The 23,285-nt window shown below is 46.6% G+C and overlaps 1 protein-coding gene across 3 annotated transcripts in view; it reads left to right on the top strand.

Moving 5' to 3' along the window:
* Positions 1-23,285, top strand: part of TMEM94 (transmembrane protein 94) — a 734,938-nt gene that overhangs the window by 560,606 nt on the left and 151,047 nt on the right. For all 3 annotated transcript variants that reach the window (XM_086930762.1, XM_086930761.1, XM_086930760.1), the window contains one exon: positions 9,322-9,421. In XM_086930762.1, coding sequence (XP_086786888.1) covers positions 9,322-9,421 — 100 coding nt within the window. The remainder of the gene's footprint in view (positions 1-9,321; positions 9,422-23,285) is intronic.

Here is a 23,285-nt window from a genome sequence, read left to right as displayed (position 1 = left end):
GGGCAGATAACCTGCCAGAAAAATGGAAGGGGGTTGGAGGGGTGGGAGAGGGGGGCAGACCTGGAATGGGGAGCCATAGAACTCCACGTGGAAACCTTGCACCGTTTGGAGCACCCAAGTGTCGGCTGTAAGGGCCCCTCAGTTGTCTAGAAACTGCCCCAACCTGCCCCCAAGCAGCGACATGAGATAAGTAAAGAACCCACCATGAGAAGAGAGGGCTCCACCACCCTGTGAGCTGTTGAGCTGACCCCTGTCTCATGATCGACCTCTGGTGGGGTAGAATCCTCCAAAACAGGACGAGCACTTCCATTGCCCACTCTGAGACTGTTGGCCTCTGCCATAGGCGGACTGTGATGAGCGGCCATCCTAGCGCCCTCTACCACGGCCGGCCCCACTGAAAACCCTCGCATTGAAAATGCGCTTCACTTTACTGTTCCTTATCCAGGTAGTTGAATGTAGAGACGAATTGGCTGAGCTCTTTCACAAATGGGTCGCCAAAGAGACCGCCCTGAGCAACCTAGCCTGCTTCTGATGTGGCTAGCTCATATAACTTAGGATGCAGCTTGATGAATCGTGACCTACGCCTCTCCGTGGAGATGGCACAGTTGGTGTTGCCCAAGAATGATTGCTCTCTGCGCCCAACTAGAGAGGACATCTGGCATGATTAGGGCCCCGGATGCTTTGGCGCCCTTCGCCATATCAAAGATCTTCACTAAGGGGCCTGTGATGTCCAACAGTTTGTCTTGACAGGCCCTTCAAGACCTGTCAGTGCCCTTCTTCGGGTCCTTGATATATTTAGTTAAGAAAGTCGCCATCCAAGCATCAATCTTGGGGGTAACCGCCACCTTACTGTCTAAATATGGACTAGGGCATTCCGCCCTAAGGAGGGAGCAGACTGGCCAAGTGGCTATATAGCCGACTGGCCACATATTTCGCCACCTTCTCACAGGGGATCCTCTCTTGAGGACCGGGGGTGTAACAGTTCCTCAGAGTCCAAGAGATCTGATTGATAATCTTGAGGGGGCTCCGAAGTCTGGCATGGCTCTGGAGGCAAGGAGGGAGAGGGCCCCAGGATCGGCTAAGGTCTGAATCGCCATTGGATTTGTTGGAGGGCTGGGGAGAAGCAACATGTCCTTGCTCGCTTGGGGGCTGAGGATCCTGCAGGGCTATCCCCACTGACTGGGAGAGACTTGGTCCCCAAGAATGCCTTCTTGAGTCTATCAAAGGCATCCAGGTCCTCCCCTTCCGGGTGCAGACGTTTGCGTGGATTCTCAGAGGGGGCGGGGGGGTCGATGTCCTGCTCTAGAGGTTTGGGGGCTTAAGGCCCAGGCAATTTCTCCCTCGGGGTGAGGGGCTTCATGTATTTTTGTGCCAGATCCATTAGTCTCCTCTCAAGAGGGGCCACCCCCTATGAGACAGCCCTGACTATGGAGGCATTCACCAGGTCATAAAACTCGTCAGTGACCAGGAATATTGGGTGTCCTCCTCATAGTAGGGTGGGGGTTAGAACTGGTCACTAGGACTACGGCAGACTAACTCAGAGCCTGTGTGAGCCTGTGTGAGTTGGCCAACACGTCTCAGGTGAGAGAAGCCTGCGCTCCTACCCCAAGGGGTGTTCACACTCCAGGCTGGCCGGGGGAATCCGCTTACGCAGTTGACGAGGACGGAGGCTAACTGACTCGATCTCCGGCCCGCTTTAGACCCAAGATAAGTGTCCTTGACAGACTTGAGGAGGGCCCTCACCCCCCCCCCCCCCCACCCCCCAACTCTCCACCACTCCCTCCACACACTCGCAGGTGGACTCCAGTCTCGGCCTCAACCGTAGATTGTTTCCCGGCCGCGTAGGAGCGGCAAAGCATTTTTGCGGGCGCCGAAGAGAAGCAGAGGCTTTGTTTCACAAGTAAACAGTACCCAAAACCAAGCAAGCAATCAAAGCAAATAATATGCTGAAAATAAACCCTGAGAAGAGTGTCTGCACTTAACCGACACTGGCTGCAGCAGCGAAGAAAGAGGAAGTTCCAACAAGGGCAACACCAGTTAACAAGCCCGGAGACGCCTGATTCGACGAGCGTTGTTATGAATTTGATCGTTTTTTCTCAGGATTCATGGGATATGAAGTCCTTTATTTGATGATGGTATGTTTAAAATGGCTACTATTTGGAATTAAAGAAGAAAGAAATGCCTAATCCTCATATCCGTGTCATGTAATAGAATTAACATTCAAGACTTTATTGATGAAGGATCTGTACACTACCATAATGATAGTTTCAGGGTATCGTGTCTTTACGACGTAGGATGTGGACATGGTGTCCTGGTGTTCTAGGATGCGTTTCTAACGTCACTTGATGCAGAGCAGGTATGTAAGATTGGGCAATGCTTTGTTGTGCATTCCTGGACATGTGTCGTGAAATGGAGAAGTGCTCATTGGAGGATCTGTGAGTCTGAGTACTGATTGCTCTACCTAAGTGTTTGTGGTAAATGTATGACATTATTCTGCGGTTTTTCTCCCCTCAGGGATTAACAATGCGGTTGTTACAACAACCACGTTGTGATTCCGCATACCATTACTCCGCATGTCGTTGTTCCGACTTGCGGAGGGGGGTGCTGGATGTTGGAATAGTATAATGTACTATTCCAACTCCAGTCTGTGCGGACAATAGGAAAGGTGTTGGATTTTAAATCCAACTCCCCCCCCCCCCCCCCCCCCCCCCCCCCGAACCCCCCTCCGCAAGTCGTTGTTCTGACCTGCAAAGTAATGGTATGCGGAATCACAATGCAGTTGTTGTAAAGACTGCGTTGTGATTCCCTGCGGAGAGAAAGATTTATGGTAAACGTTGTTTACCGTTTGTGGTGGTTGTGTACGGGCATGTGCTGAGAGCCCTTATGTTTGAACAGTAATTGGTGCAGAGAAGTTACTCATGAGACGAGTTCAATGCAGAAGTGCTCTGTCTGTATACTCTTTTCTCTAAAAGAAAAGTATGGACCCTCTTACATAACCTTTGCACAAAGTCAACAGGCACATGGCAGGCTAGTTACCATGCATTTGACACTGTTGGACTTATTCCTCCTAGTATCTGACACTTTGCCACAAGTGATTTAGAGCTGCTGTAGTGGCAGGGTGAAATTGCCCAGATTCCTTTCTTCCACCCTAATGCTTTAGGCTCCATAGGCTCATTCCAGATGGAAAAGGCTACTTCTCTTATGATTGATTGATTCCCCTGGGGACGAGGGTCTGGGATTCTTTCTCACTGAATTATGTAGGTTTCCGTTCGATATTTGTTCTTGCGGAACCTCAAGGCAGAGACAAATAAACCTCTATATTCCCCTCTGTCAACGGTATTAGTCAATGAGATCATAAGATGTTCTGAGCTAGTAAGGATTACAAACCCTGTTGCAACTCAGTGTAATGTGTCATATTTTCATTGAGCCTTCAAAATAATGTAAATTCTTATAGAATGGGTGTTGTCACCTTGTTTCGCCAGCACTTCTTCAGGCAAGTATTGCCTCTTTTCCTTGAGAATCGGAACTAGGTACTACAGTGAAGTCACTGAAATGTGAACCTACCTGGATGAGATTGACCCGCCATTCACCAGATCCTTATATATAAAATTCAGGCTGTGTACTCTGCCACTCGCATCTTTCACCTGTAAATGGAGGTCCCATGCAGTTTGTGGCCCAGCCTGTCCGGCCTGTGGAGCAGCCCAGGAGACAGAGCTCACTTACTTTTTTTTGGTCCAGCATATACCAAACAAAGAAGATGCTGGATTGTACTCTTATTCAGACTTCTTGGAATAAGGATCCACAAATCAGCCTTGCGGATCTGCAGGTCAGATACTGGATCTTGTGTGGTCTTTTCTATAGCTACATTTTTAGAAGCCGTCTGGCCTGTTCGCGCCAGGATAATCATGCAAACACTAGAATCCAAACATCAAGTACAGTTGCCACTGTACATCCTTGCCTAGCCAATTATTAAATATAACCTGCCAATACATTTTGAATTTTATAACATAATGATGCTTTACACAGTTCTGTTTTTTAAAATTGTGTTTTAAATGTTTATCTTTTATTTATTCAACATTGCAATGTGCCCCCTATTTTATGTTGCTTTTATGGTCACTGACCTAAATAAAGTATTAAAACGAAACGAAAGGCTTTGATGTTCAAGTAGCAGCAAGGTCAAACAATTGGGACTTGCTCTTGGAGAATGGTATTGGTGTAAAACATGTAGTTCAGGCATTACATATTCCACTAACAATAAATTAGTTATCTAAGCAGTGTTATTTCTTTTAAGAAAAAACGTGCATTAATCAAAAATGCTCTGTTACTTTATGAAGTTATGTAGCATTTATCTTGCCTTCTGCTATCTCCTTAATTACGTTTATCCCAATATCTATGCTCAGTGCAGAGAGTTACAGTGTGCAAGGATTACAAACATACATGTATTTAATCTAGGATTTAACCAAGTACAAAGTCTACTGTTTGATTCTCTGCTGCGTTCATGTATTACTGTTTAGGAGCCTGTTGTATTTGTGAACTTGAGGAAATATAAATTTTATGGTCAAGTAATGTTCCCTAACGTGTACCCCACCGTCTCCATGTATCAGCTTAAAGTGCATGTAACTTCCCTCCTGTGCCAGCTATGAAGACGCAAATACATTTGCGTCCAACGTTAACATGTCCTCTTTCAGACCCATCCTGAATGGGTTGAATATCCCGTTTCTAAGTATGCTATGCCAACGTCTTTTTGTGGTGTACTTTGCACGTTTTTCAGCTCTGGCGAAGTAGGCCCTGAATTCTGCCATCGAGCCTTTTTTCCTGCCTTCTGACTCTGAAAGCCTCAGCCCAGGCTGTCTCTGTACCCGTGACCTCTGCCCTACTCCCTGTGCGGCTCATGGCGCTTAGCTCAGCCTGCTGCCTGCCAAGACTGACTTCAACCTTCGAATTATCTGTTCCGCTCCTCGAAAATGCATTCCTGCCTACTAGTTTAAGTAAACATCCCCCCAGCTGCAGAGCAAAGGGCCCGGCCTCACTGTCTCCGTGCAAGTAATTCATAGCCTCTGTTACCATGGTAGGCCCATGCCCCTCGCCTTCTCTTGTAGACACTTAGGCGCTTATACACGCACTCACAGTCAGTATAGAATAGCTTCTGCCCCAGAGACCTTTTCCGTTTAGATAATATGGTTCCCAAACATCAGATATCCGATATGATAGAGTACGAGTTGATCTGACATGTCAGACTTCTGTCTCTTTCCGCCAGTGTAAATGTCAAGTCCCCTGCACCCTCTGGTTTCACGTCAATCACACGTCATGCAGCTGCGCGCGCATCCAGGCCTCAGATTTCTGCTGACATTGCAACATTCTGCTTTGTGCCACCCACTTGTGACACCTACCTGTGACGTTTCTAGCACACACCTCTATGTTCACGCCTAGTTCACGCCTTCTAATTACGTATCATTACCACGTGTGTGCTCTTATCTTGCTTCTCTCAGCTGTTACGCCTACTGTATTGGTTTCTACGGTACGATTTAAGTATATAAGCTATGTATTGTCAATAAAATATTGCTCTATCCCTTCCTGCACCCCAGTGGTGGCAGGAACAAGATATCCGGTCTTGACCATTCCTTTTTAAGGAATAAAACCCCTAAGAACTCTAACACCACGGACTCTGCCTTTTTCTTTCCGATTGAGTTATTATTGATTAAGTACTTACCTGCATAGAAATTAGGACGGTAAATCAAATATTTACCACAAACTCACAGAAGAGTTTAGTGTCTTTGTGAACTCACAGAGGAGTTTAGTGTCGGTATGATGTTGGGCTTGCCAGTTCAGTTGTTCTGACAGGGAAATTGCAGTAGACAGTGAGCTGTTCCACAGCAGCCTGGGTTGTTGGGCGTTGTCAGGTTGGCCCTCCGTGGTGTGGGAGCTCCTGCTGTGCTGGGTTGCAGCATCAGCAGGTTGTGCCTGCAAAATGCAGGTGCTGGGGTGTTGCTAGTGCTTAGATGATGACTGTAGTGTGCACGGGACACTCCGTCTTCATTGCAGGTTGTGGTCGTCTTGTCAGGGTCACACATGTTTGTGGGGTACAGAGACAGGCCATCTCACTAAATGCTTCTTGCAGGATTCTGCATTATCCCACATTGGCTGTCCCACTGTGAAGTGCAAGGCTTGTGGTAATGACAGGCCACCTCACAGGATATCTCTCACAGGGGTACAAAACTGCCTCAGGCTTGCATGAAATAGGGTCTCACAAAGGTGACTGGTCACCTTATAGGGTGCCTGTCAGAGGGTTACAGGTTATCCTCTCGTCTGCAGATTACAGGGTCTTAAAGTGGTGACAGGATACCTTATGGGGAAAAGTCGAAAATCTAAATGTCTACCACAAGACTGCATACTTCGTCAAGTGGCTTGCTTGGGATGATCAGATTTGGGTTAGGCCCGTAAAGCGTTTCCTCTGGTCTCACTCTGACTTAGCAGTGCTAAGTACCTCAAGGCAGCATGGGCCAAAGGCACCTGAAACTTCGGTGGTACAGGGTTGTCCTCAAAAGGAGTGCAGTCTAACCACCTTCTCAGCAGGACTCTGCTGCATAGATCTTCCCCACAATCCTAGGAATTTCTACCTCCTTACAGAAAGACAGCTGTGGATTCTGTTTCTACTCTTCTCTTTCCTTCACATTGGTGAGCAGAAGGAGATAACTTGATAGGGGACATCCTTATGTCCTGTTCTGAGAATTAGTGGTCTTTCCAAATGACTAACCCGTTCAAAGTTATATCCCAATATTTAGGAGGACTCGCCATTCCCCCCAGTGCATTTCTCTTTGTTAGCCGTAGCTTCATGGATGCTTTCAGTGGATCAAACTGTCAATGTGCCTCTTCTGTATTATATGTTCCTACCTAAACTATCTGTTGTGACACGACATACAGCACAGGGAGCTCTCTCAGACAAGAAACCACCTTAAGTTAGCCTTAGAAACTCTCTGGTCTTTGGGATGCGCAACTCCGCTACCCCAACTTTGAAAAACGAGTCTGGAAAAACATAATATGAATCTCCTTATTGGAGGACAAGGCGAGCTTCTCAAAGATCTCATGCCTGGATGACCCTTGCCTTCTACAAATCACTCGCCCCATAACCATACTTTAACCAGGGCAATCCTAGGGCCGTAAAAATTAACTTTCTAAGGTACAGACTGGGGATTCTTCCATTCACCCAGCATCTACCACCATGGCTGAGGACAAAAGGACAAAATACTTGCAGGCTGTGTAACACTAACAATGGCGATATTCTTCATTTAATCTGCCTATGCGAAGAACTGCACCAAGCGCTGCAACAGTTCCTAAAAGAACCCCTTAAACAGAAAGGTATCCACACCAGAAGGCAAGCAGTGCTGGCCTGATTAAACCCAACAAATATCCAACTAAACTGTTAAGATTGTTTCAAAAAACCCCTTTGCACAGTATTCCTGATGGTGACTGAGCAAAAAATGCCAAAACACTGGAAAATGCTTCACAAAGCCCGCCGCCACAAGCTGACCAGCAGAGGGGTAAAAGGACTTAGCAGAACCTTATTAAGGATGCCTACCAGCAGCAGAGGGACAAATCTGGCAATAAGCAGAGTTCATTTGAAAGATGCGCCAAATGGGCAAGCAGGGCTGGAGTATGGAAAATCTGAGAGAAGCACATTACAGCATCCAGTGACTCAATGACTTTTTTTTAGCTAGCACAACAGAACTGTGATTTTAAATTGTAATGATTTTTCTCTCTTTGGCTTTTTACTGTTTTTAAACAAGGATGTTTTAGGAATTTTGTAGCGGTATTATTGCAACGGTTTTAATTAACTATGCAAAAATAAAATAAACTTGAAACTTGCAAAGTCCAGTCAGAGCGTGCAGGTCATAAGGTCAGATTTCATATCTACGTGTTGCTGACTCTCATGGCACCCCTTAAACTACTGTAATTGATTCATTCTTTTAGTCAGAGCCCAAAAGCTCGTTCCTGGTCATGGGTATTAAAAGCCAGCAGTGCAGTTGGCTTCACAAATAATACAAAAAAGAAGAAAGAGCCTTAAAGAGTAGCACTGAGGGAGACATGCTGGTGAGGCTAGGCTGCTGTCTTTAGCTAGCACTCACGTAATGAAGCACCCTACTACTTGAAGGTCTTAATACAAAGGGGGGTGGGGGGACTTCATCATGGCAGAGCACCTCACACAAATCCAACCACGCACATGCACCCCGGTCATATACTAGGGGAATAATGGGTTACAGTTATGACGTCTTGCACAAATTTCACATGAAATAGCCAGTACACATTTTCAGCAGTGAGTTGAGGTTAAAAAGGCCTGGTTTACCCCACTACTAGAATTCGCCAACTGTTATCAATGCCATAGCCTGCACATGGAGAATTTATTTGGTCACGCTCAAAAGGATTACTACCTTTGGTGAACCCCAACAAGGACTAGCACTCTGTAAGCAACATGCTATATTCATGTAGAGCCCTGATAAGGAGGCCCTTGATACGGGTCTCCTGCACCAGAAAACATACCAGGTCTGTCAATGTTAAAATGAGAAGCTGGGTTCACACAGACACTGCTCCAGGGGCATTCAGCCCTAAATACTTGATCATAGTTGTCAAATATATACACCGCCCGTTTTAGTCCGTTAAGGACAAAATGAATATTTTATGTATTCTGCGGCACAGTCTCTATTGAATGTTCATGTCTCACCCAAGGATAGATCTCATAATGCCGTGCTTGCTCGCAGGAAAGCGCTGGTACATTTCTGTTGTATTCTATACTGTTAGGTAGCACTCAACTAGCATATGAGGAGAGTGGTTGAAAGGCGTTTTTGGCATGGACCCAATTAGACCAACCCTAGACCCTTCCAGGATGTTTTCCTCAAAGGGTGACCTGTTTCTATATGCAGGATTTATGCCATGCAGGAAGATGGTGCTATTTGCCCATACCACTGTACCAATCGCATATTGTTGGGATTTGCACCCCCCAGAGAAGAGTTCATTATTGGTGCAGTGTCAAGGAGCCACTCTATATAAGGTGGGGCAGGGTTGCACCCATATATGAGTGTTTGTAAGCCCATCTAGGGAGATCCTACGGGGCGAGCCTGCAACAATACAGGAAGGGCAGAGTTGCCCGGATAAGGTGCCACCTTCATACAGGGGGGCTCAGGGCTGCTCTTCACTGGAGGGATCTTTAGCACCTGGAGACCTCCCCTGAATACGTAGACTCTGCACATGTGGATCTTTATATTGTACCTCGTGGTTATGAGTCAAGTTCAACCTATAATCCTTGTCTAATTCTCTCCTTATCTCTAGGCCAAACTCCCACGTGGGATACATCAGGTGAGGCCTCACCTGCAGAACATTGACAATGTGCCTTTACTGGTTCCCCTCTTCACAGACTGCACCCCAGAAAGTAAGTGGATGAATCGTGAATTGTTCCATGGAGTTTGTGACATTCATATGTAGTATGAGCAGAGAGTTGCTCACTATGCAAATGCCCGTTTCCCACTCTAAAGCTTCTAGATTAATCTTCCATGCAGGGCATTGTGACTGGTTTGTATAGTGCTTCTGAGAAGCCTACTATGGGGAAAAGCATGCATGGTGAGAAAACAGGAGCGCTTTTAGCAAACATTTCCATTAAAAGTTATGTTAAATGTATGGGTATTCATCAGCTTCCAAACACCCAGACTTCAAAATAATCACAGGCACCTTAAGCAGCTTTCTGCCAAGTTACTATAATCGCAGGATGTTGAACCGAACTCCCTCTCGCCCAGCCAAAGGATGAACTTTGGAGAGAGGGAGTACTCTGCTTGTATTAATAATTAGGGTTCAGAGTTCTGTCATTAGAGCTGACTTGTCTGGGAATGGTTGTTTATTTTTTTAGGTCAAAGTCTACAAGACAGTGCAGCTGTCTGGTTTTCTAAAGACATCTTGGGGACATTTAGGGAGTGCATTGCACCTGTTGTTTACCGTTGGCTTTATAGGTTGTAACTCACATTTTCTTGCTTTCTATTTGCTGGCTTTATTTGTTTTAGGCTGTCCAAGTGAGTTTGTTCCTCACAAGGAGCAACACCTTTTCACTTCAACTCCCCTTGTATTCTTCCACTAGTGCTCCTTTCTGTAAGCAGACTTGTAAATCTTGTTCTTATCTTTTCACATTCGCTGTGCATTCAGACATATAGGTCAAATGTCTGGCTCTGTCTTCCAAGGGAGCTTGTTTTTACTTTTCTTTATCTGACATCAAAGTGAGAGGATTTGTGTATCTTGCTGGATACTGAGGGTAGAAAAGGTTTTTTCTATTACACAACTATATTTCAAAGAACTGGGCATGTATTTCAGAATATATCAGAATTAAGAATACACAGGTGAAGCACAATTTTGTTAATGTTGAAGTGTGTTGCAAACACATTCTTTAATATGATCAGAACAAATCAATATACTAGCTGATATCATTTCCACTCATCTTTTGTGCGTAGTATAGTTTTATTAGTAAAACTGTATGCCAGTGCAAATGTAATGGTCATTTCAATTGAAAATGTGTTGTCTGTAAATGGAGTGTGCTACCACATTATTCATACTCCACTCTGCGCCACTTCTGTGCACATCACCACAGTGCTCTGCACCACTCCACACCACTGCACTCTTCAGCACTTCACTCTACCACACTGCACTCCATTGCCACTGCTCTCTAAGACACTGTGCTCCGTGCCAATAACATAACATACTATAACATAACATAACTTATTCTACGCCACTCTGCAACACTACTTTATACCAATAAACTGTATACCAGTGTGCTATACCTTCTTATACTCAGCTCTATGCTCCTGCACTCCGCACCACTCTACTATATGTCACTCTAATCTACTCTGCACCACTGAACTCTACATTACTTTACTGTATGCCATTACACTACTCTGCACCACTCCATGCCACTCACTCTACTCTGAAACAATCTACTCTGTGCCACTGCACTCTATACCACGCTACTCTAAACCACGGCTCGCCGAGCCACCACACTCTACGCCATCGCCCTCTACACAACTGCGCTTTACGCCACTGCCCTCTAAACTCTATGCAACTGCTCTCCAAGCCATTGCGCTCTATGCCACTCATCATTATATTGTGAGACACTCTCCTCTGCAACACTGCACTATCTGCCACTGAACTCTCCGCCTTTCTGCTTTGCACTACTGTACTCTATGCAAATGTACTCTTCGCCACTGTACTCTTCATCAATGCACTCTAGGCAACTGCACACTGCACCGCTCTCTGCCACTGCACCGCTCTCTGCCACTCTACTCTTCACCACTCTACTCTTCACCACTCTACTCTTCACCACTCTACTCTTCACCACTCTACTCTTCACCACTCTGCATCACTCCACTCTGCACCACTCCACTCTGCACCACTCCACTCTGCACCACTATGTTCTTCTATGCAAAACCCTAATCTAGGCACTGCATTGTACAAGGATGCATTGTACGCCGCTGAATTCTATACTGCTGCACTCTAATACTGCTGCATTCTACGCCACTGTACTCTGCAACACTGTACTCTGCAACACTCTACACCAATGCACTCTACACCACTCCATTCTACTCCACTCCACATAACTGCACGCCACTTCACTCTGCCCTGCACCACTGTACTCGGCGCCACTGCACTCTACTCGATGGCACTGAACTTTACGCCACTTTACCCTGGATAACTGCACTCTACGCCACTGCACTCTACTATGCAGCGCTCTAATCTATGCCACTGAAGTCTACAACGCTGCATTGTACGCCGCTGAATTCTATGCTGCAGAACTTAATACCACTGCACTCTACGCCACCATTCTCTACGACACTGTATGCCAGTGAACTCTACACCAATCCACTTTTTGCCACTCCACTCTAAGCCGCTCCACGTCACTCTTCTTTATACCACTAATGTTTAGTCATACTGAACAATAGCCATGCTGGTGTACAACATGGCTCTAACAAAGTGGCAAAACCAATAGCTCTTGCATAGGTGAGACCTATTGGCTTTGCCAGTGCTTGTTTACATAGTGAGCCTGCTACAGATGCATGTGCTGTGCATCGTGTCCCACCTAGTGGATGAATTTGAAATCGCATGAGCTTTTAAAAAGTTTAATGATAGAACGTCGACTTAGTTGTTATGCCAACAGAAGGACCATGGTGCGCACTTTTTGATTCCATATGTAGAGTTTTTATACAGTTATATATACGAGGCAACATCACTCAAAAGAGATCATTGAAAGCAGAAGACACATTGCTTCACTTTCAAGTCTGACCCCAAGTTTTAGAATGACTCGAAAACATGTTATATCACTTGTTTTTGCCAGACATTTCCAAAGGTAACTGTATTTATAAGGAAACAAGGCACTTTGCTATGTCCCTGACCACGCTTAAACTCTTCATGCAGGGTCAAGAGGCTGGCCATGAAGGGTACATGGTAGATTTAGGTGTGCCGCCAAACTCGAGCTGTACCTCACTGATGCCTAAGTAGGTCGTAACCTGCGTGTGGTTGCTCATGTTCCTGATCAAATGTGACCTAGCCTGCCATTTCGGGTGCATTGTTCCTACTGAACCAAGACCAAGGGCTATTTCATTTGGCTAGTCTTAGTATAATAATATTAATAGTAATAATATTAATAATGCCTCATGTAGAGCTCATAGCTGCTTCTTACGAAGTGTACCAGTACTAGGATCCTGACTTTGGAGAAAAAGTGTTATCCATATGACTAGATAGGTCTGAGCTAAATCCAAAGAGCCAAGTTTTCAATTTTTTCCTAAAAAGAATTTCAGAAGGAGCAAGCCGGAATTCAGCAGGGAGGGAATTCCAGACTTTTGTTTCAAGGTGACCGAAAGCGCTACCACCAATTCTGTCTTTTAGAAATTATGGGATTGCTGCTTTTTTCGCTGCAGCCGATCTTAAGTTCCTAGTTGGGACATAAAGATTACTCCAGTATTTGAACTTTCATAGATTCACATGCTTGAATCATTCCCTGTCATCGAAATGGGAGTCCCTGGTACCTTAGAAGAGTAATGTCACAATAGACATAGAACATAGAGGGCGTAGGCCATTCGGTTTAGTAACATATCCTAGTCATTATTTAAAAAAGGACCAAACTTAAGACTCAAACAATCACGTCACACCACCCTGTTGAACCTTTCTGAGAGAGGCTCCAGTCCCTCAGATTTTCTCCTGCACATCGTGCTAGAGAGTCTCCACTGAGCTCTGCTCAGTTTTCCTGTCAGAACTCTTCAGAAGAGTATGCTACAGAATTGTTCTTTTCAGAATTTACAAATAAACTGGAAAAGCTCTGGGTATATGTGGTTTGGGTGCATCAAACTGACATTTAATATGTCAGACACACCTGAGAACGGACTCGTCAGAAACTGTGGCACTTCCAGAAAGAAGAAGACTGCACATAGATGACCCTCATCAGGATTGCGCATATTGTTTTTATCATGCACATATGAGGAAAGACAGCAAGGTATGTCACACGTTTTTCTCTAAAACTTTGAAGGCCCTTGAGGGGCGACCACTTCTTTGCCTGCAAAAGCTCAAGACTTGAGAAAATCCTGTCTCTGATGAGGAGAGTGACACGTCATCTATGTCTTCTTCCAAAATGTCTCAGAAGAAAGTTAGGGATGATCCTGCAGCTCATTCCTCTCATGAACCACCAAAACGAGTCCAAAAACACCTCTTCGGTCTCTCATACTGCAGCCCATACCAGTCACCTCATAACAATGTACGTCCTTCAGGACGAAGGGGGAAAAAGGAGTCTAGTTCCTCCTCCAAGGGACTTCAAAAATCAACTTCTGTGCCCCCAACACCTCCATTTCAGGTGCAGCACACATTCAAGATGCCCCCTTCTGCTCCGCCAACAGTTGGCTCGTCAAGAACATCTCCGTCGGCGAGAAAATCATTGTTGATAATGATTACTGTCAAAGCAGCATCAACAGCATCTACCGCCAACACTAACACAGTGTTGATGGCGACATCTTCTTCATCGACCACAGCCGTACCCCTACATCATCGACGATAAGGATTACCTTCCTTATCTACACTCCCGTCGACTGCAACACCACTGTCCGCAACAACACCACCATTGATGACAGTACCACTGTCGAAGGAGGGTTCCCCGCCGGCGGTGCCTACTCCGTCGATGCCGTTCCTAGTCGACGATGAGACAAAAACCATCAATCTAGTTGATGCGATCATCGTCGACTACCTCATCAACTACCTCAACCAATACCACAGAAAAAATTGTATTTAAGCAGTGACTAAGACAAAAAGTAAGGTGCCTTCCCTACTGCCTTCCCATTTCCTGGACAATGAAGACTTTGAAGATAATTGCCTCTTTGGTGCAGCATGTAGCCCTTCAGAGCTTCATGTCAAATGCTAGGACAATTCTGATGCGAGTGACTACTATGAACAAGAGCATTATACCCCTCTGCAGCCCTACCAACACCCTCAAAAATACCAAGAAGACATGGTATGTCGTCCATCAGCACTTGTATCGGACTTACAGTTCATGCTGTCAGATTACAGGAAAAGAATTCCTCCCATTTCTGCGCCTGATCAACAGTCCAGCTACGACAGCTTCAGTGCCTTTTCAGCCACCAACTCCTCTGCAACAATTGCCTCAGCCTCCACCAGTAGTCCTTTCTTCACAAGTTGTGCAACTACATGATCTCACCTCATCCGAGGAGGAAAGAGAAGGTGAACTCCATGACCGCCATGATGAGTGGGATGACTACATGTTGCCAAAACCATCATCTCCATCACTGCCCCCAGTGGATCCTCCTCTGGAGAACATAAGAGGTGTCCGCAAGCTCTTAGAAAGAGCAGCAACACGTTTTGAATTGCCTAAGCCTTCAAAACAAAATGACTGTTTCCTTTATGATTATAAGGAACCTTTTTCGGAAAACGGTCAGGGCCATGCCCATCATTGATTTCATATTGGATGAGGGCTTGAAGGTTATGTGCAATCCAGCCTCAGTACGAACAGAATTGCTACGACTCAATACAAAATAAGAGGACGCACCAGCCTGCCTAATGGGTCACCTCAGACCAGACTCCCATCATTTCCCAGGCAGCACAACAAAGATCCAGGAACTCTTCCACATCCGTATCAGCGCCTCCAGACAAAGAGGGTGGACGCCTCAATAACATCGGAAAGCGTTTTTCAGCCATGTCAGCGCTCACAGTGAGAGTGGCTCTACTTGGCTGATACAACCGTCAGATGTGGTCCTACATTGCCCTTCATCTGGACACGCTTACAGACCACATCAAGGAAGTTGCAAAAAAAGGATTGCTAGAAGGTGAGTGCACAACATCAGAGATAATTGATTGTGACATGGACATTGCCACCACTGGATTCAGGCAGCAGGATGGGGCAGGGGTATTAAGCCATCAATGTTGACTCAAAGCAGCTACTTTCAGGCCGGTGGTCCAGACCAAATTAGATTTACCTTATGATGGAGAAACTTTGTTTGAGAAACACATTGACAATGCTCTCTAAGTGTTAAAAATGGACACAGATACAGCCAAGTTGTTGAGACCTTACAATACAAAAAGCTGCCCTTTTGTGTCACTCTAGGAACGATCTTGTAGAGGGGGATGCCAGCAATAACGCTATTTCACATATTCCTCCTCTAATTAACAATTTCTGTCCCAATTCCACCAATGACAAAGAACATCTGCAGCCTACAACAGACCTCCTCCCAGAGGAAAGTCTGGACGACAAGGCAGTGATACCAGTCACCAGCAATGACTTCGTCCACACGCCAACTGCGTTCATCCCCTTTCCAACCAGGGTAGCATGGAGAATAACAAACCATCTGCACCATTGGAAACAGATAATAACCGATCAATGGTTTCTAGACCTGCTTCAATCTGGACACGCTTTGAAATTCATCTAAACACCTCCCACAACCCCTCCTCAACCTTCCATCCAAAATAATCTACGTCTTCTCATGTGAAAGGTCAAAACCATGCTCAAGAAGGGTGCTTGGGAGAGAGTTCCCTTATCTCGGAGAGGAGACGGTTTCTACTCCTGTTTCTTCTTAATCCACAAGAAGTCAAAGTAGTGGAAACCAATTCTGGATTGAAGAAACCTCAGCAAATATATAGAAAAACAGTCATTCCAGGTGGTTGCATTGCAAGATATATTGCAACTCCTCAACAAAGGAGACTATATGTCCTTAGACCTTCAAGGTGCATATTTCCATGTCCCCATCCATCCAAAACCCGGGAAATCAGGTTCACGGTAGCCGGCAGCCACTATCAAGTTTTACCCTATCTTGATGACTGGTTGGTCAAGGCTACTTCCAACCAGTCCACAAGGTGATCCACCTACATACACCTATTCAACAAGCTAGGCCTCACTCTCAATCCAAACATATCAGCCCTTAAACGTCAAAAAAGGAGAATGTTCCTGGAAGCCATGCTGAACACACGCTAAACCGAGCATACCACACAACAGAGAGGCAACGAAAGCTGATGACTCTGGCAAGACTAGTACAAAAAAGAAAGTCACTTTCCATTCATCTTTACAAATCTCTCCTAGGTATGATGTCTTCTTGCATTCATCTAATCCAATACTGTTGTCTGCACATGCATCCACTTCAAGAAGCACTGAACATCAAATGGGCACAGGCTTACAGGAACCTTCAACATAATCATACAGGTCACTCCACCTATGGTCAAGTCACTCACCTGGTGGACACAACCTCTAAATCTATCAGTCGGTCTACCGTTCTTAACTCAACCCTTCCCTTTAGTGATTACTGGAGATGTTTCCCTGGACACGTGGGGAGCTTACCTCCAGGATATACAGGTCATTGGCAACTGTAATGTAATGTAATTTAAATATAAATTATAAAGCGCTAACTCATGCCCGGAGGCATGTTGGCGCTGTAAAGATCTGATTTAGGCCGCAGCAATATTCCAGTTGGGTCACTCGGATGTGTTGGTGTCTTTTACTCCTGTGTAAAAAGCCAGGTTTTTAAGGCTTTTCTGAAGGATAGTAGCGAGGGGGCAGATTTCAATGTCAGTAGGAATCTGTTCCAGAACATAACGGTGGCCCTAAAGAAGCTCTTTCCAACCCAGGTTGTCTTCCTGAATGGGGGGACAGTCCGGTTCCTAGCTGTGCCTGAACAAAGTGTCCTTGCTGGAATATACCATTAAAATTTTTCCTTAAAATTGTCTGGCCCGAGTCATGACAGTGACTTACACGCTAGACAAATGGCCACCTCATGATCGGGGCCCTCACATCAATCTACACAAGTTGAGGGGCGTGCATCTTGCTCTACAAGCCTTCATTCCCAAGATTCAGAAGTCCTCGGTGTTAGTACGTACGGACAGACAATACAACAACGTTGCACTACATAAACAAGCAAGGTGGCACCAGATCTCCCCTTCTGTCACAGGAAGCTCAACTAATCTGGAAATGGTCCATTCATTACAAAATACATCTGACTGCAGACCAGGTAGTCTGGAACAAGAATGCCACAGCGGACACCCTGAGCAGGCTGAAAATATCTTGCCACGAGTGGGAACTGGACCAACACACACTGGAAGAAAACTTCCTCAAGTAGGGTAAACTAAATCTGGACCGCTTTGCGACCCCCCACAAGGCAAAATGCTAGTACATTGCTTGTTGGCATCCTCATCCAGGGTCGTGCATTTTCGATTGCATGGTCCAGCATATTTACCTACTCCTTTCCTCTAATTCCTCTCCTTCCAAAATTCCTCAGGAAGAGGAAGGCCGAGCCCTGCAAGATGCAGCATCGTATTCGGCTCAAACCGACCCCATCGCTGCTCACGATGAGACAGGGACAAGTTCTACATCAAGACCTTAAGTTTCTACGATTAGCAGCCTGGCTTCTGAGTTCCACCAATTTAGACATCTGAACTTTGCTTCAGATTGCTGGATCATACTAGCCAGGCAAGGGCGTACTGTACTAACAAAACGTACTGCCTAACCGCATGCGCGCTAGCAGTTTTCCCGCTGAGTGCTGAGATTTCAAAAATCCCGCGTTACATGACAAGGTCAACTCGTCTCACGCACAGCGCAGGTAACGCCCATGACGCGTTGACCTTGTCACACCCATCGAAGGGGTTAAGGTGGAAAAGGTTTTGCCTAGCGTGTCAGAGAGCTAAAGTACATCCCATCTCTGCACCTGATGAGATTTTACCTTACTTTTTACACCTTGCTCAATCAGGCTTAGCTCACACCTCTATTAAGGTACATCTTGCAGCAAATTCTCACTTTCAAAGATCACCCACAACGCCATCCCTATGGTCTGTCAGGCTCATTCAGCAATTCCTCAAAATAATTTCAGAACATTTCTACCAGTGAGACCCTGCCCTCGTCTGTGGCAGCTCAACACAGTACTTTCACAGTTAATGAAACATCCTTTCAAGCTTATCCATAAATCAGATATAAAATGTCTGTCCTGGAAGGTAGCTCTCCTCCTCGCCCTCACATCGGTAAGAAGATTTAGATAAATTCAGACTTTCACCATCCAGGAACAATTTCTTCACTTCAGGGATGATAGGGTTATTCTATGCACAAACCCTAAGTAAATTCCTGAAGTCCCATCGGACTTCCGTCTTAACGAGCCTGTTATTCTTAAGTTGTTTTTTTGCAAACCCTCAGATGTCAGCTGAACGAGCATATCAAAAGGTGCTTAAAGTTTTATTTGGACAGAATTCGAATTTTTGCAAATCCAACCAACTCTTAGTGGCCTACAGCGCCTCAAGAAATGGTTTCCCTCTAACAAAACAGAACATCTCGAGATGGATATCTAGCTCCATTCTAATCTTTCATCAGGAGGCAGGTCAGCCTTTGCACTCCAAGGTGCGTGCCCCTTCAACAAGAGCCGTGTCCACTTCCATTGCGTTGCTTGCGGAGTGTCGTTGCCAGGTATCCGCAGAGCAGCAACCTGGAATAGTGCACCTTAACCACAATATTACTGCTTAGATTCAGAATCTCTCAGAAATGCATCAGTGGGACAATCGGTTCTAAGGCATTTTTTTCTCATTAAAGGTGAGCGCCGTTTCTTTTTTCCCGCCATCCGCCTTATTCTTTTTTTTATAAACTTTATTTTGGATTTATCAATGAAAACAAAACATCATGAGTATAGCATACAGTATGACATCTTTCTTTTTTTAGCTTAGGTTGTGGCATTGAAGTTAAAATGAGAAAAACGGGGGTACAGAATAATTTTTACATGGGGACATTATGGAACGGAGCATGGTTTTGTCCATATAAGCATTAGTCCCTACTCTTAGCATTTATTCTCCTTGGCTTCCTCTTCCTCGTCTGTCCCATCCTCCCCAGTTTCTGATGCACTGTGTTCGGACTCACTCTCCATTGTTAGCCCAGTATTGCACAATTCCCGCCATTCCATCAAATCTGATTGTAATTTTTCCTCTTTACATGTGAGCTTCATGTGTGCCGCCCTCCTCTGCCAATGCATCCGCCTTATTCTTACTCAAATTTTGCTTACTGCCTATATATGCTTATATGTATTATCTTTTGCACTAGAAAATGAGGTGTATTTATAGAAAAAGTGCTTATTTCTTCTCTCTACTCTGATTCAAGCATGTGAATCAATGAAAGTTTAAATACTGGAATTCAGCCAGGCGGTCATTTCTGTAGATCTTTCAAGGAGAACTAATGAGCAAGGTTCATGACGGGGTTACGCTGACGCACCAAGAGGCCGAATCGCCAAGCACTAAAGTAGGGTTATTCTACTCCCCCATCCTTCATTCTTTGACACCAGATCACCCTCAAGACCCCCGAGCCTCCCCCGACTCTCCCCTGTGGATCGGTTCGAGTGTGCACCTGTGAGAGACCGCAGCGTGCCCAGTCGCTGTCTTCCCTGGGGGGGTTGTGCAGCGCAATTGGGGTTGCAATAGATGCGACTGCAGAGAGTGTACCCCAGGGGGTCCACATAGGTGACCCGGTTAGTATCGGGTGCAGCCTGCGGCCACCTGGCCTAGCCCCACTCGCCCTCGGCCCTCCGGGTTTTGAAGAGAGGAGAAGTGGAAGCGATCTAGCAAATGACGAGGGAAAGCTTCTGTCACACCAAACATCCTTCATCAACAACTACATCATCAACCACCCCTTTTTTTTAACTTACTCCTAGTCAACCGCTGGCACTGGCTCCGGCTTTCCGAATTATCCAGTATTGTCCAGCATCTGGAGAACAACCTTTCAACTTCCGGGATTTATGTGGGGTTGGCAAATCACAGGTTGTCGACCCAGCCCTCAGCACCCCCAACGGGGGGGCAGCAGTGAGAGACGGATCTGGTCCTGGGGTAAGTGTAGCTGCAAAAAGCCTATAGTATTTCCGACTCCTGTTTTAGTTTTGATCCAGCTTAGTTTTCACCAGCGGTCTGGCACGAGCAGCCAGGGTTGGCGGCTAGTAGTCATTCACAGCAACCAACCTGTCTCTGATCTTTACCTTATCATCAGCCCAAAATTTTGTTTACCGTCAAACCAGGCTACTTCCAACAAGCTTGGCCCTGAAGCAGCATGCTATATGGACCGCAGTTTTACCATTGCTGTCTCATCGTTGCTGCCTCACTAAGCTCACTGTTAAGCCGAGGGGGGTTTCAAGATTCAAGATATACCAACCCTGCTTTTGCATTAAGCAGTTTCTAACCTACGACCAGCTCACCGATATCTGGAAATCTCGCAGTAGCCTTTTAAGATAAAAGCAGCCGAATGACCCCGGACCAACCAATCAATCAATCAATCATGGCATTTGTAAAGCGCACTACTTACCCGTGAGGGTCTCAAGGCGCTGGAGGGTGGGGGATGCTGCTACTGCTCAAAAAGCAAGGTCTTGAGGCGTCTTCTGAAGGTCAGTAGGTCTTGGGTCTCCCGTAGGTGCGTGGGGAGGGTGTTCCATGTCTTGGCGGCAAGGTGGGAGAACGATCTGCTGCCGGAGGTCGCTCTTCAAATGCGGGGTAATGTGGCGAGGGCACGGTCGGCCGAGCGGAGCTGGCAGGTGGGGGTTTAGAAGCTGAGGCGTTTGTTGAGGTATGCTAGTCCGGTGTTGTGGAGAGCCTTCTGTGCGTGGGTGAGGAGCTTGAAGGTTATCCTCTTGTTGGTGGGGAGTCAGTGCAGGTCTCCAGGTGGAGTGTGATGTGGCTGCGGAGAAGTGTGTCAAGGATCAGGCGTGCTGAGGCGTTCTGGATGCGTTGAAGCAGTTTCAGGAGTTTGGCCGATGCTCCTGCGTAGAGTGCGTTTCCGTAGTCCAGTCTGCTGCTGACTAGGGCCTGGGTGACCGTTCTTCTCGTTTCGGTGGGGATCCACTTATATATCCTGTGGAGCATGCAGAGGGTGTTGAAGCAGGAGGAAGAGACGGCGTTGACTTGCTTTTTCATGGAGAGTGTGGAGTCAAGGATGACCTCTAGGTTGCGTGCGTGGTAGGTGGGTGTAGGAGCTGTCCCAGTTGGTCAGCCACCAGGAGTCGTCCCAGGCCGACTGGGTGGATCCAAGAATGAGGATCTCCGTCTTGTCCGAGTTCAGCTTCAGTTGGCTGTTCCTCATCCATTCGGCAACGGCCTTCATTCCTCCATGGAGGTTGGTTTTGGCGGTGTGGGGGTCCTTGGTGAGGGAGAGGATCAGCTGGGTGTCATTGGCTTAAGAGATGATGTTGAGGTCTGGCGACGTGGGCGAGTGGTGCCATGTAGATGTTGAACATCGTTGGGCTGGGGAATGAGCCCTGGGGTACGCCGCAGATTATCTCGGTGGCTTCGGAGCAGAAGGGGGAGGAGGCGGATGCTCTGTGTTCTGCCGGAGAGGAAGGAGGTGGTCCAGTCCAGGGCCTTCTCTTGAATCCCGGCATTGTGGAGGCGTGTGGGTAGTGTGCGGTGGCAGACCGTGTCGAAGGTAGCTGAAAGGTCCAGGAGGATCAGGGAAGGTGGTTTCTCCGTTGTCTACCATGGTCCTGATGTCATCGGTGGCGGCCATGAGGGTAGTCTCGGTGCAGTGGTTGCTGCGGAACCCGGACTGGGACAGGTCCAGGATGCTGTTCTCCTCGAGTTAGCTGGTTAGTTGTTTGTTGAAGGTTTTCTCGATGACCTTCGCCGGGAGCGGGAGCAGGCAGATGGGCCGGAAGGCGTTGATCTCGGCGTGCTTCCAGCTCTCCGGGAAGGTTTCTGTCTCGAAGGAGATGTAGATGGCTTCCAGAGATGGGGTGCAATGGTGGTGTTGGCTTTGTTGAAGATGTGGTGTGGGCGTGGGTCTGATGGGGATCTGGAGTGGATGGTGTTCATGATCCTGATGGTATCGGTGTTGTCGTTAATGTTGGTCCAGGAGAGCAGGCGGTTGGTGCGGATGGTGGTCGTGGGAGCGGAGGTCTCAATAGTTGTCGTGGCGGTCGTGGCGTTGAAGGTGTCGTGGATGTCTGCGATCTTGCAGTGGAAGAAGGTGGCCAGCGAGTAGCACAGGGCCTGTGAAGGTGGGATGTTGTTGGAGCTGGGGTTGGAGAGTTCCTTCACTATGTGGAAGAGCTCTTTGATGTCGTGTGCGTTTTTGTCTAGGCGGTCTTTGAAGGAGGCCCTTTTGGCAGATCTGATGAGGTGATGGTGTCTGCGGGTGGCGTACTTGTGGGCTGTGTAGCTGTCTGGTGTTCGTTCACGGAGCCAGTTCTTCTCTAGCTTTCGACAGGTTTGCTTGGAGGCTAGGAGGTCTTCAGTGAACCAGCTGGCTTTCTTACTGGTGTGGCTGTTGGGGGGTTTCTTGAACGGGGCAAGGTTGTTGGCACAGTCGTCGAAGAAAATCATTGAGGCAAAGCACATGAAATAATAAAGTCACAAGACCAGAAGCAATTTTGGAACAGGATGAATATTTGTTTCAGATCTATCCAGTGACCGAACACAAATATCTCGCCTACAGCATGGAGAAACCACATAGAAGCCCTCTATATGGAGACATCTAGTTATAATGGTCCAAACCCTAATATAAGGGATATTAACAACAAGGATCACAAAACCACAAAATCGCTCACATAACCAAAAAGAATACCACCTGATGAAATCATGCACCTCATCAAAAAAATGCGACCCGGAGGGGCACCTGGCATCAATGGTATCCCACCTATGGTGTATAAAGGGACGCCACGGAAATGAGCATTAATCATGGCACCTTTATTTTGGGAGTATAGGCTGGGAAGAAGCATTGCTGAGTCATGGGAGTGATCCCAGATTCAGTGGCAGAACGAGCCCTACACACTTTA

The sequence above is a fragment of the Lissotriton vulgaris genome, chromosome 7 (genome assembly GCF_964263255.1).
Source record: "Lissotriton vulgaris chromosome 7, aLisVul1.2, whole genome shotgun sequence".
Classification (NCBI taxonomy): domain Eukaryota; kingdom Metazoa; phylum Chordata; class Amphibia; order Caudata; family Salamandridae; genus Lissotriton; species Lissotriton vulgaris.
This window is presented reverse-complemented; position numbering and strand designations above follow the sequence as displayed.